This window comes from Vanessa atalanta, chromosome 10, assembly GCF_905147765.1.
Source record: "Vanessa atalanta chromosome 10, ilVanAtal1.2, whole genome shotgun sequence".
Lineage (NCBI taxonomy): Eukaryota > Metazoa > Arthropoda > Insecta > Lepidoptera > Nymphalidae > Vanessa > Vanessa atalanta.
The window spans coordinates 3,058,008-3,076,072 of record NC_061880.1 but is presented as its reverse complement, the minus strand read 5'-3'; the positions used below and the strand labels follow the sequence as shown (position 1 = coordinate 3,076,072).

At 31.8% G+C, this 18,065-nt stretch overlaps 1 protein-coding gene across 1 annotated transcript; it reads left to right on the top strand.

The window, feature by feature from the left end:
- The first annotated feature begins 5,574 nt into the window (after positions 1 to 5,574).
- LOC125067001 (kelch-like protein 5) lies at positions 5,575 to 16,184 on the top strand. Its single transcript, XM_047675365.1, has 10 exons — positions 5,575 to 5,900; positions 6,217 to 6,377; positions 6,465 to 6,667; positions 6,783 to 6,980; positions 7,579 to 7,761; positions 8,216 to 8,368; positions 10,745 to 10,905; positions 12,434 to 12,641; positions 13,409 to 13,598; positions 14,102 to 16,184. Exons 1-10 carry the CDS (start codon positions 5,671 to 5,673, stop codon positions 14,242 to 14,244), a joined length of 1,830 nt encoding a protein of 609 aa, XP_047531321.1. The 5' UTR covers positions 5,575 to 5,670; the 3' UTR covers positions 14,245 to 16,184.
- The last annotated feature ends 1,881 nt before the right edge of the window (positions 16,185 to 18,065 follow it).

Sequence of the window (18,065 nt, the reverse complement as noted above, 5' to 3'; positions counted from 1 at the left end):
GGCGAATTTAATAAACGATTTATTTATTTTATAACTTAAGAATTTTTAGTATATTTAAACGTACTTATATAATTAAAATCTGTTACACAATAAGTTAATTTTTTTTCGAACTATAGTAACATATTACAAATGTCGAAATTATAATGTCAGCACTAATGTTTGCATCCTAAAGATATTTAAAGAACCTAAAAATATTATTCAATTTATGTCAAATATATTAAATGTTATCTATATTGATAGTTTTAAAGCAAAATGTGTAGAAAATATATTATACACATAAATACGCATAATATTATGGATTTACTTATAAGATATTGTTGAATATAATGTAGTATTAATTATGTCAGCATAGAGTCATTCTATTATTATAATTAATATTATATAATCTATTGCACAAATAACTCGTGGTAGATCGTACGATGTATTTGCACCATATTTTTGTGAGTAGATTAGATTGATATCTTATTTGAAATAATATATTATCTTTTTAGTATGTAAGAAATTAAATAATCAATTTTAGGATAAAAATTAAGATAAATTATTATTACAGTAATAAATTTTAAACCGATAAGATGCAAACCTTAGTACAGTAATGATAAATATTTTTGTGATTAAGGAGGCACATCAAAACATCATATACCGTTTAGTTTTCCTTAAATATATAAAATTACTCAAAAAATAATAGATACATATTAACAGTTAATTAAGAATCAAATAAATACCGTAGCAGTCTGATAGAACGAAAGTTCTTGAGCCATCAGTCTCTGCGGTATTTAAACTCATAATCCATTAAAAAAATCTCAAGCTGTTTATTTTGTATGTAAATAATGCCATGTATGTTTTGATGTATCACAAAATATTTATCATGCATAATGTAATAAAAGGAAAATAATATATTTCAATTATATTATTATTTATTTTACATCAATTAGATTTATGATTTCATTTTATAGTAAATATAGTTCATAAAAACTATATTTACTTTACAATACCGACATTGTTGTTAATTTATAAATAATTTTACATAACGTTATTATATTCGCCATTGAATGATCTATGCATGATATAATGTGTCAATTAAGTATACACTTTAACAAAAAGTTAACTAGCCGATTAAAATATTGTGGAAACAGCATACACAAGCATATTTACTTCTTTATGTTTTTATTTATGAGACTATTCGGCAACACATTGTTCAATTATGTTTAATGAATAGTATGACATAAATCACTTTAATCTTGTTTCCTAAATGTGTATGATTTATTAGGGATAAAATTAATGCTATTAAATATATTAATGTAATTGCACTCAAAATTTGCCTGTTTCGTATGTGCACAGCAATTTATTGTGATATTTTTAATATTATAGGTTAAGGTGCAAGTCATGATCTCAAGTATAGACTAAAATACACCTATCAATGTGATTATTAATTTATATACGTGTAACATGATACATTCGTGCGGGTCTGTATGAAATACGGGCTAAACGTGTTAATATTTAGGCTTGCGGACAGCCATTTAAAAGCTGTTTAACATTGGATGTCGTTTTCTCAATTTAGCTATACTTTACCACTTTCTATTAAAAAGCCATATCTGTTAAGTTTATATTTAAAGAAATGATTTAGAAACGTTTAGCAATTTTTTGTCAATTTTACCTATTTAAGATAGTAACATAATACAAATCGATACAGCATTATTTACTTTCTTTTAAATGAAGTCTCAATGGTTAGCTTTTTGTGTTTAAACTTAAGCGTAATTCTGTGAAGTCTTCGCCTAGCTTTATTATAAGTATTTGTCTAAATAATGTTTCAACTTGTGAATGTAGTGCAAGCACAAAATGCAGTACGCACAGACAAAAAATATGCTGTACTGTACGTACTTATACGCTTGCTTTTGAGAATTTAAAATAGCCGCAAGTAATTTTTTAATATCAAAATGCTCATTAGTCAATCTCGGTTTGAATAACGTGTTAAATAAATATTCTTATAACATTTTCAAACACCTTGTCAAAGGTATCTTACTAAAATCTCTACGCTCAATTAAGACAACTTTAAAGAACTTGCAAATCAATGAACTTTATTGTTGAAAAACCATATTTTTAGACACACTTGTAGTTGTTAACCTTTTTATTTTCAAATAGATTACGCATAACAGATTTACACATTGATGTATGCAAACGTATATGCTATTTTCAACTGAAACAATTGTATGATTTCATCAGCTGTTTTCAATAACACTGTTTAAAAAGGGCAACTATTTTTGTAGATACTTATATACGTTTGATTACCACTAGATAGAGATTAACATATATTTTCTCATAATGTTATGTTTGCCAAAAGACAAACAATAAATGTTACAGTGATAACCACACAAACTTAAGAAAAATATGCTGAAATTTTGAGACCATTTAAACTTCTACAGATTGATAATTGAATTTGTAAAGCACTATCTTTAAATTTTCTAAAATTTTTCACTCGGGCTACTCGCTTGACTCGCCTCCGTGAAAAATAGTCGGTCTGTCTATGTTTAATTAAATCCTAATGTCCTCACCGAAACCATTCCAGTCTACGTCACACACATGTTCCGTAAGCGTAAACACATGATTTACTATACTCTTGGAGAACATTCCTAACTTTCAACAGTGTCATTGATGAGTTGCCTTTACAATCGTAGAATATGTAAGCAACTCACGTGGCGTTTATCTTATAACGACTACGCTATTTTGTAGGCGTAATATACTTTTGGACTATTTATTATGTATTGTTAATTACTATATATGTTGTATTAAGATAAAAAAATCGAAAAATAAAAATAAATGTTAATAAATGCCTCAGCCAGATGACATGTGTTTTCTCTTTTTCCTTTTGTAAATGATATTAATATATCTTCTGTATCAATAATCTTATTTTGTAAACGCGTTGTATTTTCAAAATGCTTTAAATTTTGCTACGATAAAAGAACATAGCCAGCTCTAGGAATAATCAACTTTAAACGAGTATCTAACTAGGTACCTACTCGCAATACCCGGCTACGTGATATAGGTAACTTTTAGAAGAGTAGTTAGTATTATACAGTAGTATTATACATCACTTTTAAAAAACACTTTATATATATAAATAAATCATACTAAAAGAAATTTCAAAAAAAAACTTTTCTAAAAATGAAAGTAAAAGCAAAATGATAACAAATAAATTATCTCATTTGCTATATATATCTAACTTTACTTTCATTAAACTTTTTATTTATATACATAGTTCAACAAAAATCTCAAATTAGTGGTAAATACTTGGATGAAAAAAATAATATTTTAAATTCCCAACCTAATGGATAGGAGTCTAATCTAATCTCAATAGATTTCATTGAGTTTATTTAATTAATTTAACGCTTAACATCTTAGTCATTGATTTGTAGAAATAATTATTTATTTTCTTCCTAGTTTTTCACAAAAAAAATGTTAAAAGTATGTACTTACTCTTAAATTAGGAATATTAATTAAATAATTATAAATTATACAATTAATTAAAAATAATAATTATAATAACAAATACATTTAATAAAATTAGATCTGTTCGATGATCGAACTTATTTTTTTTTAATTTGATCAAAACTAAACGCTTATTGTTAACTATTGCGTCACTATCATATTAACATATGGCAAATAAGTTAATTCTAATTTTATCAGCTTTTCAGAAAGTAAAATTATGTCTCAAAAAAATTGGTAATTTTATATCTAAGGAAATTCCTAATATTTGTAAATTTTCTTGAACATCATTCAAACTATATGGTTCAGAATATAAAACAAATATTTGTTTAAAATTTCAGTAATTTCCGTTCAGTATATTCGGAGAAAATAGGGTAAAGGTGGACAGACAGATTCAACAATAATTCTATGGGAACTGAGGTAGCTCTAGAAGCGGACAAAAACAAAAATGTGGAACTTTTAAGTCCATAAATTTCAATTTATAAAGTTATACTCTAATATTATATTAATGATTTTTATCTTAATAGGTATAACTAATCAGCAGTTATTGCTCACTTTTATTGACTAGAAAAATAATCGGACTAGTATTAGGTAGATTTCTGACTGAAGAAAGAGCGTATGAATGAAGGCATTACAATTACTATACTCATAAAATTCATAACTCAATAAGTATCTGGTTACGACAGGCAGTTATAAAATTCGGACATTTAAATGTTCAAAAATACCTGTTTAATATCCCTAAGAAAAACTAAAGCAAAATAGGTCCTAACGGAACGGCGCCGATTAGATTGCGAGCAAAGCCACGATTTGAGACGAGCAAAGCCACGAACTTTAAGTCGTACGTTCTACAGATACTCGCGCAGTATAAATTCGCTTTCCACAGCCATGATTTTAGCTGGCACGATTTGTGTAAACAAAGTACAAAGCAAAGACTACATACTTTTCCCATCAAATGTGTTAATTGTTAATAAACTTTATTGTATACCACAAACATAAATCTTAGGAATAATCACAAAAAAATAAAACAAAAATAGAAATAATACTCAAAACTAAAATATAAACAATTATTTTATGTGTTGTACCCTACAACGGGCAGACTTATACGGCTAATAATAAGCCATCTCTTCCAGACAGCCCAATCTGAGAGATATTTTTTTTAAAGCATCTGTGTCCCTAATACTAATAAATATTTTAAGATAATAAAATGTTATATAATATAAGGAAATTAATTGAAGTCGTCTAAATTGTTATTTAGGTAATCATTTTTAAATGTTGAAATTGACTGTGATTTTTTTATTATTACTGGAAAGGCATTCCATAACTTTATGGCCTGTACAGTAATCTATATCAAGAAACCCTTAAGAATACTCGTCACCTCACATCGTATATTATATTTATAACATGCTTAGACTATAACCGATGACCGATCAGTTTTCAAACTACATTAGAAGCATTAAAAATACCTCACCCAATTTTATAGTTAGGATTTATTTTCGTATCGAAAATAAATGTATTATTATTATTCTCATAGACTCAGCTGGGCCCCCTTGAATCAACAGGGCCCTGGGCTGAAGCCCAGAAAGCCCTATGGTAGATCCGGCCCTTTTGAGAGAGTTTTTCGTTCACACTTAGTTCGGCTGAATGTCGAGAAGTTCATCTAAGTTCAGCCAATCACGGAGTGGTGTATAATTACAGTAGCCCTCTGAGAGTAAGTGATTAAACACAACATTATAACGTTTTTTATTTATTATCCGTTTGGAGTGAACGAAAAAATTAATATGTATGGAAAAGCTGACGCTGTCTTTACGTAAAATATGAACGCACGTTAACTTCTAAATACTAAGGCATATAAATAACTTTTAGTAAAATTGCTTCTAGAATATTGTTTTAAAAGCAAGTAATTTCTCTTATGCTTTTAAAACTATGCTCACCTTTACTTAGAAGCATAATCGGTTTAAAATGTTTCTTGTATGTTTATTTTTATATTGCCTGTAACTTTATCGTGCTATAGAGTATAGACTTCATACTCTGTAAAGTGAAAAATAAACAAGTCTCTTTGACGTTGACAGCCGACGAACACTGACAAGCCTTTGTTTTCATCTCCAAGGTTGTTAGTTGGAGCTTGATGAAGTCCGGTGTATTCAAAGTTAATAAAGCGGTCGCAATATCGTTGATCATAATTTTTTTAAAATGTCGACTTGTGAGTCTCAGAAAACAGAAGCGTCTAAAGACAATGTTTCGACTAATTCTGTCGATGAAGGTTTGCCTAGAGAATTAAGCCAGCTGAGCCTTTCTAGTGCATCAAATCCAGATGAATTCCATTGTAATAAAGGACATTCCGAAACGACAATGAAAAATATTTATGGATACTATCAGTCACAAAAGCTTTGTGATGTTGCGTTAATAGCTGGGGGTTGCAGGTAAGGACGAGTTCATTTAACATAACGAGTTATTGTCTTTTAATAAATCGATAAACGGTTCTTTGTTTAACGGGCACTAGCATGTAGATATGTAGCATTCATATTATTTTACTAAAACATATAGAAATATGGACTTTCGTTCATAATGCACACTTCAATTATTACATTTTATTCAATATTTAACTTCAAAATCTGCATTCATCTTAATTTTTTTGCAAATCGTAATGTATAACTACCAAGTTATTAGTTATTATATTGTATATATTAATCAATGAGCATTTCATTGCTAGTTTAACAAGTTTAACTTTTCTAACAGGATACCAGCACACAAAGTTGTGTTAGCTTCTTGCAGTGAGTACTTTGCAGCCATGTTTACAGGCTCCCTAAGAGAGGCTCAGTCATCAGAAATAACTCTAGAACGAGTTGATTCACAAGCACTTAGATCACTTGTTCATTATTGCTATACAGGCATTATAGGTATTTTAACATTGATATAAATAAATTCCTTTGTTCTTTTAAACATTATGCAGCTTAGTATCGTCATTTTTCACATTTTATTTGCAGAGTTAAGTGAGGAAACAGTAGAGATCCTCCTGTCAACAGCAAGCTTACTCCAATTACATTCAGTTACAAAGGCTTGTTGTGATTTCCTTGAAAAGCAGCTGGATCCTTGCAACTGTTTAGGGATTGCTTTCTTTGCTGAACAACAATCTTGTATGGGATTGCACAAAAGTGCTTTGGAGTATACATACCAACATTTCATGCAGGTCTATAAGAATGTATTTAAATGTTATGACCACGCTTGTGCCTTCGAAATGTTATACAATATAAAATCAAAGGCTTATTATTTATATATAATAAAGTGATTTCTTAAATTTTTAGGTTGTTAAGCACCAAGAGTTCCTTAGCTTGCAATCTGAACAACTATCTAATTTACTAAAGTCAGATGATCTCAATGTAGTAACAGAAGAAAATGTTTTTGAAAGCCTCATGGCTTGGGTACAACATGACCATGAAAATAGACAAGGCCATCTACCAACACTATTAAAGTTAATAAAATTGCCTCTTCTGTCATCAGAGGTAATTTCATATTCCTTTTTTTCTAATTTATTTCATCATCAATCATAAAAACACTATTTTATTTTAAACAGGTAAAACAACGAATACTATCAATATATGCAACAACTATTTTAATAGCAAAGTATTATTGCCATTTAATACTGTGCATTATACTTATAAGGTTAAATGATTTTGTTATGGTTCATTACATTGTAATTAGATTCAATGATTAATGATTCAAAAATTTTTATATGTGGAGTTTGTTGATTGTTGTTATTTTTTTTTTATTTTATTAATGTAAATAAACAAAGTATATTCTAATAAGCAAATAGATAGAATCTTTAAGGTTTCATAATTATCATGTAAAAATATTATTTTATTTTTTTATACCGTTGTATAAAAAAATCAATGAGTTATTTCATCGATTCTTTTCAAGTCTGTGGTATTTATTTCTGAACCTATGATAAATTTTTGAAAATCAATAAACTAGTTTGCATTATATTCAACAATGATTATGACTAGACTACCCATAATTTTAAAATATGAAGATTTTCAATATTTCACAATTTATGTACTTATATATGTTTTCTACAACTATTAACATTGTTATATATTTCAGTATTTGATTGATAAAGTTGAACATGCATGTGGTGAAGTACCCGAATGCCAACCACTAATAATGGAGGCCGTTAAGTGGCATTTATTGCCAGAGAGACGTTCAATGCTATTCTCTCATCGAACAAGACCCCGGACATCGACCATTGGAAGACTTCTTGCTATAGGTGGAATGGACGGCTACAAGGTGAAATAAAATATTTAATTTCTCCCTAACAATTCATTCTCATTAGAATATTTTTGTTTTGTATTTTATTGAATTAACTTGATATTATTGAGAATAAATTCATGCATATTCTACTAAGAAGCCAAAAGTTAATCTAACTTTATTTAAAATGACTTAGTGGACAATGATCTTACATTGTAAACAATATTCTCAATATTTATATGTTACAATCATTTTATTAGTTTTATTATTTATCTATAAATAATTATGTTTCTTTTTGTTATTATGTATAAATTCAGAATTCAGCATCCATTAAGAAAATTCATTTATTATTAATGTGAGACTAATGCAGTCAATCCATAGACCCTGTTTTATCTTCAATCAACTCAAGCAACATCCAAACCAGTAAGTAGCGAAACAAACAAAGAAAACCGTTTGCTAAAAAAACTTACGATAGTAATGTTTATAATTTTAGGGTGCAAGTAACATGGAGATGTATGACCCAAGGACGAATTCTTGGACACCGTTTATGAGAATGGGAGCTCGACGGCTGCAGTTTGGTGTAGCAGTGATGCAAAACAAACTCGTTGTTGTCGGAGGAAGAGATGGACTTAAAACTCTTAATACGGTATAAAATTTTAAACATTACATTTATTATATAACTAGTGACCAGCCGCGGCTACAATGACCTAGTACTGGAGTGCTGTAGACTTTTTAATATATAGTTTAAAAGTAGCAATTATATCATAAATTATTTTCTTACAACTGTATCAATTTAAAATCAAAAGTAGCACTTTTTTTTCTTAAGTATCGTGAGCTTATTTTCACAAAAATTTATTACTGAATTATCTAAACCTTACTCGTTCATCTATCTTTTGATAGAAATAGAATGAAAATTCACATAGTTTTTTCTGAGATGGCGATTAGTGAATTCATACAGGCTATGTTATATATACTACTATAGTTGTAGACAATATTGATCCCTTTCATTTTTTAACATATATATGGCAGTGACTGCAAATGATATAAGTTTTATTCCATTCCTTTTATGATAAATACACACATATTATATCGACAATATTCATGCTTTGTTTGGTTGAAGTCTAAATAAATACGTATTTTATAATTATCACTATTGATTTCTTAGTCTTGTTTAGTAACTATTTACAATATACAAATACTGATTATTACTATAGAGTACCTCAGCATAGATCCCACTCTAACATAGCCTTCTTTCGTACTGTCAAATATCAAATTATCAAAGACAATGAGATTTAGACACAATATGATATATTTTTCACACATACATAATAGCCAATCAATTTTTTTTTTTCATTTATCAGTATTTAAAGCAACTTAAGTACTAATACGGTATAAACGACACATTTTAAATAATGACTACATTTTTTGACTAAAAGTAAACCTGTGTAACAAACTTCTGGTATTTTTATCATGCAATGTGCTCGCAAATGTATGAAACAAGCGTAATAAGTACCCGTACCACCCATTCATCATAATAGGTATATTCTACCGCCAAACAGCATTTTGAAAACTACGAATTATTCATATTTTTCAAAATCTTACATTCGAAAATATTCCTTTTATTAAATACAAAACTTAAATAAAATATAATTTTAATGTAATATGATATATCTAACTTAATTATAAAAATATTTCGTTTTCATGTAATTATAAAAATGCATAGAAAGTCGATTTATTTGAAACAATGTATCGTCGAACTTATTTAATCAAACATTGTAATGAAACGGACGTTGAGCGATATGCTTTATATTTCGTCACGACTTCAATTTACAAACCGTAGATTCAACTTACGTAACGCGTCACTGATACGTTACGTGCTCGTATATCCTAACTAATAAAGTAAATGTGAAAGTGAGTTTATGTGTTTTTTCTACTCGACCGATCATCATAAAATTATGCATACACGTTGTCCGAAATACGGAATAGGACATACGGTAACTACCCCTCCCTCCCTAACATACGCGGGTGATACCGCAGGCAATACTAGTACATAATAATTATCTTTAGACCTACGATAACGTTTCTTTACATATTCATTAGATTTTACTTGGTGGTAGGGCTTTGTGCTAACCCGTCTAGGTAGATATCACCCACTTATAAGATATTGTAGGAGTATCATTGTTGTGTTGTCGGTTTGAAGGGTGAGTGTGCCAGTCTAACTATAATTTATGCCTGAATGACATAACATTTTAGTTCCAAGGGTTGGTGGCATATTGGCGATGTAAGGAATGGTTGAAAAATCATATACCACATTTTTTACAACACAGTTAAGTTAAATTCAGCTCACTTGCAACATACATAATATGCCTTCCTTATTATGTACGAGTATGTTGCAAGTATGAACACGCGATCTTAAATCATAAAGTGAATTCGGTTGTGTAATATAATAATAATTTGCATTTGTATACGTTTCTAGGAAGTACACTATTTGTACACAGTTTAACTAACGGAATCAAAATCGTATAAAACTTTATTTAAGAAGTCATATTTTTTATAATATATCAACCGTAAATCTACGATTGATTTTAAAGTCAATAGTTATATGGACTGTTAATTTAAAAAAAAAATACTATGAACGTTTATATATTACATGAATCGTCTATGAATATGTTATCAGATAATATAGGTATTTTATTTATATGCTACAGTAAAAAAATTGGGTACAAAGCTTACAATAGCGGCCTCATCACCTAAAGCCAATGGCGGAAGAGTAAAAATAAATAAACTTAAGATTTACATATTCCATGAGATTTCCTTCTATCTCTGCAATATTATGCACTACAAAAATTCTTCATAAGTTTGTCTTTGTTTATAATATCTCACTCACACTCTTCCACTTATAATATGCTCTGTCAATTCAAGGTCAAAGATGTTTATATATATTACTTACTATGTTTTTTAAATTTTGTTTTGTTCTAAAATTATGAATGACTAAAGTAAAAATGTTTAAAAATTATAACAGGTGGAGTGCTTCGACCTGACGTCACTGAGCTGGAGTACGTTAGCACCGATGAACACGCATCGCCACGGACTGGGTGTCGCCGTGCTCGGGGACGGACCCAACTGCCCCATCTACGCCGTAGGGGGACACGACGGATGGATTTACCTTAATTCTGTGGAGAGGTATCATTTTAAATTATAATTGCTTGTATTATGGTATAGTATATGATTATAATAAAAATGTAAAGTAGAAACTGTTGAATCGAATCTAATAAAAGTTGTTAACATCTTATGGTGAGGACGACATTAATTACCAGTGGGTCGCCCGCTAAACTTCGATTTTATTCAACAGAATATTTTAGGAATTTCGAAACCTATGACAGGTTTTGTTTTGATTTAATTTCATTGTAAACTGCAAATCACACATCAATATTTGGCGCCAAAATGATGAAACCTTTTTCAAATGAATTTTTTTGCTGTCGTTAATTCAGTTAGAACTGGAACTTGTCGATAACAGTTTACTTTAATTTTGTAAGTACAATACTTATTGTAATTCATCGCTTACGACAACGTTTCTGGTGAATGTTCCTTCTTCATTAATGATACCATTCTGCGAGTTGTTGTCAATTTGCACCTCGAGGGAGTTTGAAATTCTGAATGAATTCGAGACATTGCAACGTATAGTTGGCCGTGTGAGGAGACAGGGCTCGGTAAATAAAGGCCGACATGGCAAATGCCAACTTGACTGGGAATTGGCTTCAGAAGGAAAGGGAACGTTGTGTTTGAAGGTGTGAAATCGTTGTTGCGATAGTCTACATGGCTTCTCACTTCATATGTATCAGCACTAAAAGAAGGAGGAAAAGCTTTGACTATGGACAGTCCCATTGAACATTCCCATTTCTATTAAACTAGTGCCTCTAACATGCCTAAGTATTTATTTTTAATATAAATAGTCAGTCATTTTTTTATATCAAACGTTTAATGTCAGAAGCAAAAAATTAATACTAACTTGTTTCGAGATAAACGTGTACATAAAATCTCGTGGTGTTAAAACAACTTCACCCTTGATAACACATTATTTAAAGTTATTCAATATTTTTTATTAAAATACAAATCAAAGAACAACTTAGTAGGTCCGCGCGAATTTCATTTGATGTTATTTTAATACAGCCATGTCAAAAAAAGTAGCTATAACCGACCTGTATTTTCTTTCCACTCTCTAAAAATAATTATTTCTTACATCGTAACTATTTATAAAATTGCAATCCAGAATCCTATTAATTTATTTCACATCATTAAAGAAGATTCTGCAGCTATCATCCCATAATCACTGGGACAAAAATCCGCTTACGCTTTTAATATATAAGATGTCGTCCTGACTGATTTTGGCCACGGCGACAAATCTCAAGAGAGACAAGCCAATTACGTAGGGCATTAATAGTGCACGGGTGCTAATGCATCTAATAATCTATTCGCTCAATCTAATTACACGAAGGGACAGGATCCGACACGACTGGATAGAGTTCATGTGCAGAACCTAAACGTGCTTTCCGAGGCACTACACTTCAAATTTCCAGACTCAGGGAGGTTGCTGAGAATCTTTCGATTAAAACTCCAATAACTTTTAACGTAACATCTAACCACTAGACCAACAACCAGGCACCGGTAAACATAACGTCCCGATCTTACGTGATGTGTGTGTGTCCGGCAGGTGGGACGCGTGCTCGCGCTCGTGGACCATCGTGTGCCCGATGGCGGGCGCGCGCAGCACGTGCGGCGTGGCGGCGCTACGCGGGCGCCTCTACGCCGTGGGGGGGCGCGACGGCGGCGCCTGTCTGCGCTCCGTCGAATGCTACGACCCAGCCACCAACCACTGGACCAACTGCGCGCCCATGACGCGTCGGCGCGGCGGCGTCAGCGTTAGTATTCCCCGCCCTGTATACCTTACTGTTGCTATCGTTGACTTGGCGATGTATGACAAATGCCCTGGCACCTCCAAAAGAGAGGGTAATATATGGTATGTTTGGATATCTAGTCAAATTATAATAATATTATTAATTACTGTTTTAAAAGTTGCTGATACACACAGTAAACATTTTTTTAGCCTTAGCAGCCCGTAAATGTCCCACTGCTGGGATAAAGGCCTCCTCTCCCTTTGAGGAGAAGGTTTGGAGCATATTCCACCACGCTGCTCCAATGCGGGTTGGCGGAATACACATGTGGCAGAATTTTGTTGAAATTAGACACATCCAGGCTTCCTCACGATGTTTTCCTTCACCGCCGAGCACGAGATGAATAATAAACACAAATTAAGCACATGAAAATTCAGTGGTGCCTGCCTGGGTTTGAACCCGAAATCATCGGTTAAGATGCACGCGCTCTAACCACTGGACCACAGTAAACATATTATTGACAAACCTGACAGAGAAATTAAATGTTCAAATTAATTTGTAAAATAATAATTTGGGCCACCGCTCCTGTTGGTCCAGGGCCTCCACTCCTTTGTGGTTCCAGGGCCTCCAGGCCTTTAAATCCGGCTCCGTGTATGGCAGAGAAAATACGTGTTACACTTGTATACCTGTATATGTGTTGCACTCGTGTATATAGTCCATAGCTCCAAATATTACGGGTGCAATGTGACAGCTTTCAGTCAGTCAGGTCAGTCAAACAGAGTATCTAACGGCAGGTGTGCGCGGCGGGCGGTTTTCTGTACGCGCTGGGCGGGCACGAGGCGCCGGCCAATACGGTGGGAGGGCGGCTGGCCTGCGTGGAGCGCTACGACCCCGTCACGGACACGTGGATCCTGCTGGCGCGACTGTCCTACGGCCGGGACGCCATCGGCTCATGTCTGCTGGGCGACAGGATCGTCGCCGTCGGTAAATATACAGCTATATATATATACGTACGCGTATGCTGTTTATTTATTAAGAAAAAATATTTCTGATATTACTTTATAACGCAAAAGCTACTGATTCGATAGATTCAGAACTTGTACACCATGGTTGCTTAATTTGCTTACCATACCAATACTAAGGTATTTTGGAAGCCAACAAAATTGTACACCAAAGTGGTACTAATACTAGTGGGGGTAATACACCGTCCGGTAGATCCATCACTGTCTACATTTCAACATAGCAAATCACACTACACTTAACGATATCAGGAAATCGAAGTGAGCCTAAGTGCTTGCAAAGTCATGTATTTTACTGCCTTTTTTTTAAATGGTGTTTCTTCCTTATTGGTCGAATATTTATTTTAATTATCACAACATTTAAATTGCGAAAATTCCTTGAAAAAACAAGACCGTTTATAAAATTCACGCAAGCGTCGCCCGGCCGGCACGTGTAGTATGTGTGTGAGTATGTGTGTTGCGTGGCAGGCGGGTACGACGGCGTGCAGTACCTGTGCGTGGTGGAGGTGTACGACGCGGAGGCCAACTGCTGGCGCAAGCTGGCCCCGCTGAGCACGGGGCGCGCGGGCGCCGCCGTCGTGGCCGTGCCGCCGCCCCGCAACCTGTTCTGATACTCGCACCACCAGCTGGTCGTCTACGTCGTCGGCTGAGCCGCCAGGTGAGGCGAGCCGGGCTCGCTCGCGTCCATACGTGTCAGTGCTCGTTTTGTTCTACAATTTTCTATAGAAAACTTTTTAAATGTACATCTCCGTTTTTCAGTCGTTGATCACTTGACGTATCGATTATCGGTCATTTTCATACATTTTTCAATAATATAAAAATAAATTCGTCAATCGGTTGTCAGGTCCGCTGGTTAACATTCGCCCGTTCGAAAGCGAGGACGTATTCTATAATTAATTTGAGAATGTATATCTAGTTCCTAGTATTTTGGTAACTAAAATAACATCGTAAAATGTTTTGAAATAAGAAGTTGAGATATTTTGTGTCTGCTATATTCGATTGGGAAATTGTTAATCACGCTCCTGAACCACTGACGTACCCCTGAAGGGTATAACTCTATATATTCTACTAGAAAATATATTTTAAGGTGTTCATTACATGTAAAAACTGCACGACTGCATTTAGATGTATTTTATTACTCTAATATCTACTCTATTGTATAGATAAAGTAAACCTCAGTAATTCAACAGAGATCTTACAAAGCATTTTCAGCTTATTAAATTTTTTGTACTACAGAATATCGCACTCAGTCTGAAACTCTTTGAAGATAATTACCTACCTTGTAAACCTTTAAAGTATCTAGAAAACTGTGACGACATGTCGAACACGTGACGATGTAACAAGTTTTAAAATGTTCATGTTTATAAATATTCTCTGTAAATACCCTTGCTTTGCTGATATCAGATATTTAGGGGAGAAGGGCCGATTTACCTAAAGGTCTACTGTATGGGTAAGAATAGAGATTGAAATCTGGAGAGTGAATAGTTTTATATTTTCGTGAAATGTATAATTAATCGTCATTACTCTCGAGTATAGATTTAAGTTATTTTTCTGCACATTTTACACGTGAACGCGTCGGTAACGCGCCAGATCTTCACATCATTGTAATTTCTATTACGGATGGTCTTTTTTGACGTTTTTCTAGTATTAGACAGATAAAAAATTGAAATTTATTCATTGCAAATGAGTATTTTTCTATGCATTTGAATTTCCTGGACGTTAGAAGGTACAACAGACACCGAGACGTTTTCTTAGAAACTTGCACAATTTAATAATTTACTTAAACCAATAGAAATTTATTCTTCCATTTAAGTGCTTTCATATACCTGTTATAAAAGTTAATTTGAAAACTTAATAATTGTAATATTGCATATAGGGTTCCGAAGTATTAACTCTCAACAATTATTTATATTTTAATTGAAGTATGGTTACTTAATAATAACAATGAATAAATTAAATTACACGTTAAATATTAAATAAATAATATTGCAAGCAAAACATTATGTTTTACAGGATATTTATTACTTCCGCGTTGACCTAGTTTGTAGTAAGTAGGCTTACTAATAAAATGATCAATATTTGAGTTCAATTTCTGTACGGATCGATTAAATGTTATTGTTTTTTTTCTCTCAATAAATTCTCTGTAAAATCCCAGAATTTAGAAATTAGACATCACATAACTGGCTGTCGTGATCTATATATATACAATTATACATATATATAGAATTTGAAAAATACAAAAAGGTAACGTATAAAGGAACGGCTTCTCGTTCCCGCCATACCGCACGCCCCGCTGTGACAAATGATTACTACACCGCAAACAATTTGCACCATTTATCCAGCTGCCGGATACTCGCCGTTCCGACTGACGGCCATTCCGGATGTTCACTATTCGACTAAACTTCCTTCCCTTAGAATCAAATTAATTCTAATTACATTTATGATATAGAAAATTGTGTTTATACTATAAACAAATTGTTACATTGAATTGTGTACATTATCGTAACACTATTAGATGTTACGGGTTCCTTTTAATTTGTTATTTTTTACTCGCGAAAATAGAAATATTGTAATTGTGAAACAAAAGTATTTTCATTATTCTACATGAAAAAAAAAACAAAGAAAGTTTGAACAATTCGATGACCGATTGTTTTTGTTTTAAAGAACGTCTATTACTGTTATTGTAAAGGGTCAACGCCTTACAGGCAGCGCTATGTTTATCGTTAAGTTTCAAATTAGGAACCCATTTAAAAGATTCACACTTAACGACATATTTGAACGATTACCTTCCAAATGTGTTAGCAGTCGTCATATCGTTACTATATTATTTTCACACTTTATTATACATATTATACTTCACACATTATTTATAAATGACGGTGTCCGTATGAATCCTACCCCTTATCATAAATGTTGAGGTAATCCCATAGACAATCATTACAGTTATAAATTATTTAGGCTGATTGTCACTCGCAGAAACTCGAAACAAAATCGGAAAAGCAAGAAAGATACTGATAATAATTAGTCACTATTGCATCGTAAGACAACACTGTTTGAACCCTATTCAATCATTTTACCCGAATTTCATTTAATATATACACTTTTGCATTGTAGACTTACCTTATTATATCGTCTAAAGAGAACTGCTATTACATACTAGTAACCTTGTAATATTTCCTGTCGTCCTTTATTTTGAATGTATACAGCCTATTGACCGGAATCTATATAAAATTATATTTAGGATGAGATTAGATAATTGTTCGAGCTCGCCATATTTCTATTTGATGTTAAGAGTGAAACGAAAGAACCCTATATTGTAATATGTATGTCACTATGATTATTTTATGCAACTCGAATGTTTTATAACTTTTATTTAAAAAAAAAACTATTGGTTTATAGTGTAAAAAAAATTAAAGTAAATTATCGTTTCTTTATTGATCTCATATTTTAGAAATATGCTCTGTAAGAGAATAAAATATATTTTTATTTTTTACTAAAACATTGACTGATAAGACTGTTTATAATTTTTATTATTTTTTTTATAATTGGATTGTATGTATAAGCCTGAGGATAATTTTTCAAATTATACTGTCCATATTGTTTTTAAAAAAATAATATATATTTTTATTATACTTACTATATTTAATAAAAAAAATCCACGTATTTTTCTTAGAATATAAAAATCTTTGTGTGATTCACATACTTACACATGTAACATTAATTACGATATAGTAATTATTTTGTAAACTGGTTATTGCCGAAAAGAAAAAACATTAATTTTATCCCATTATCTTGTTTTTATTTTTATATTTATCTTATACTCTATTTAAATAATTTTTATTCTTCCTTTTGTTATGAAAGCATAAGTAACATTATCAACAGTATTGGGTTGCCAACAACTAAGAAAAATTACTTGGGATATTCAATAATGTAACTGTTGAATTTTCAATATTTTATTACAATAAATTATACAATAAAGCGATGTATTTTAATCAACACTTTATATAATATTATACATACATACAGTTGGCAATCCATATTACTGATATCTTAATTTATACATGTTATTAAACATAAAGACACGTGCATCTTACGTTTCACTGTCGATGACGATCGAAATTACTAAAATACTTCAAATTAGCCATCGCCGAATTTACTTATACTTATTCCAATAGCAAGAGGAGTAAAGATCAAAAACACCTTAGATACTAAATTAATAATAAGTTACAAACCCGATTTTTTTCCGAAAAGGATAGGATAGTTTAGGTATCAACCAATTTTGTCGTGTCAATTCTTCAATTGACATTACATAAGTGGTGAGCATTCGCCAAGGTTGTTTATTTATCTTTACTCCTGCCGCTATCGTCTACTTAATAATTGTATGTGATTTCTCTTAGGAGGCTTAAATATTGAATAAGTTTTAAAATTAACT

What these genes read in the sequence shown, in the direction of transcription:
- LOC125067001 (XM_047675365.1), top strand. Translation starts at nt 5,671, where the DNA reads ATGTCGACTTGTGAGTCTCAGAAAACAGAAGCGTCTAAAGACAATGTT. An exon ending in TTGCTATACAGGCATTATAG is followed by an intron (nt 6,378 to 6,464) that starts GTATTTTAACAT and finishes TTTTATTTGCAG; the next exon opens with AGTTAAGTGAGGAAACAGTA. An exon ending in GACTTAAAACTCTTAATACG is followed by an intron (nt 8,369 to 10,744) that starts GTATAAAATTTT and finishes AAATTATAACAG; the next exon opens with GTGGAGTGCTTCGACCTGAC.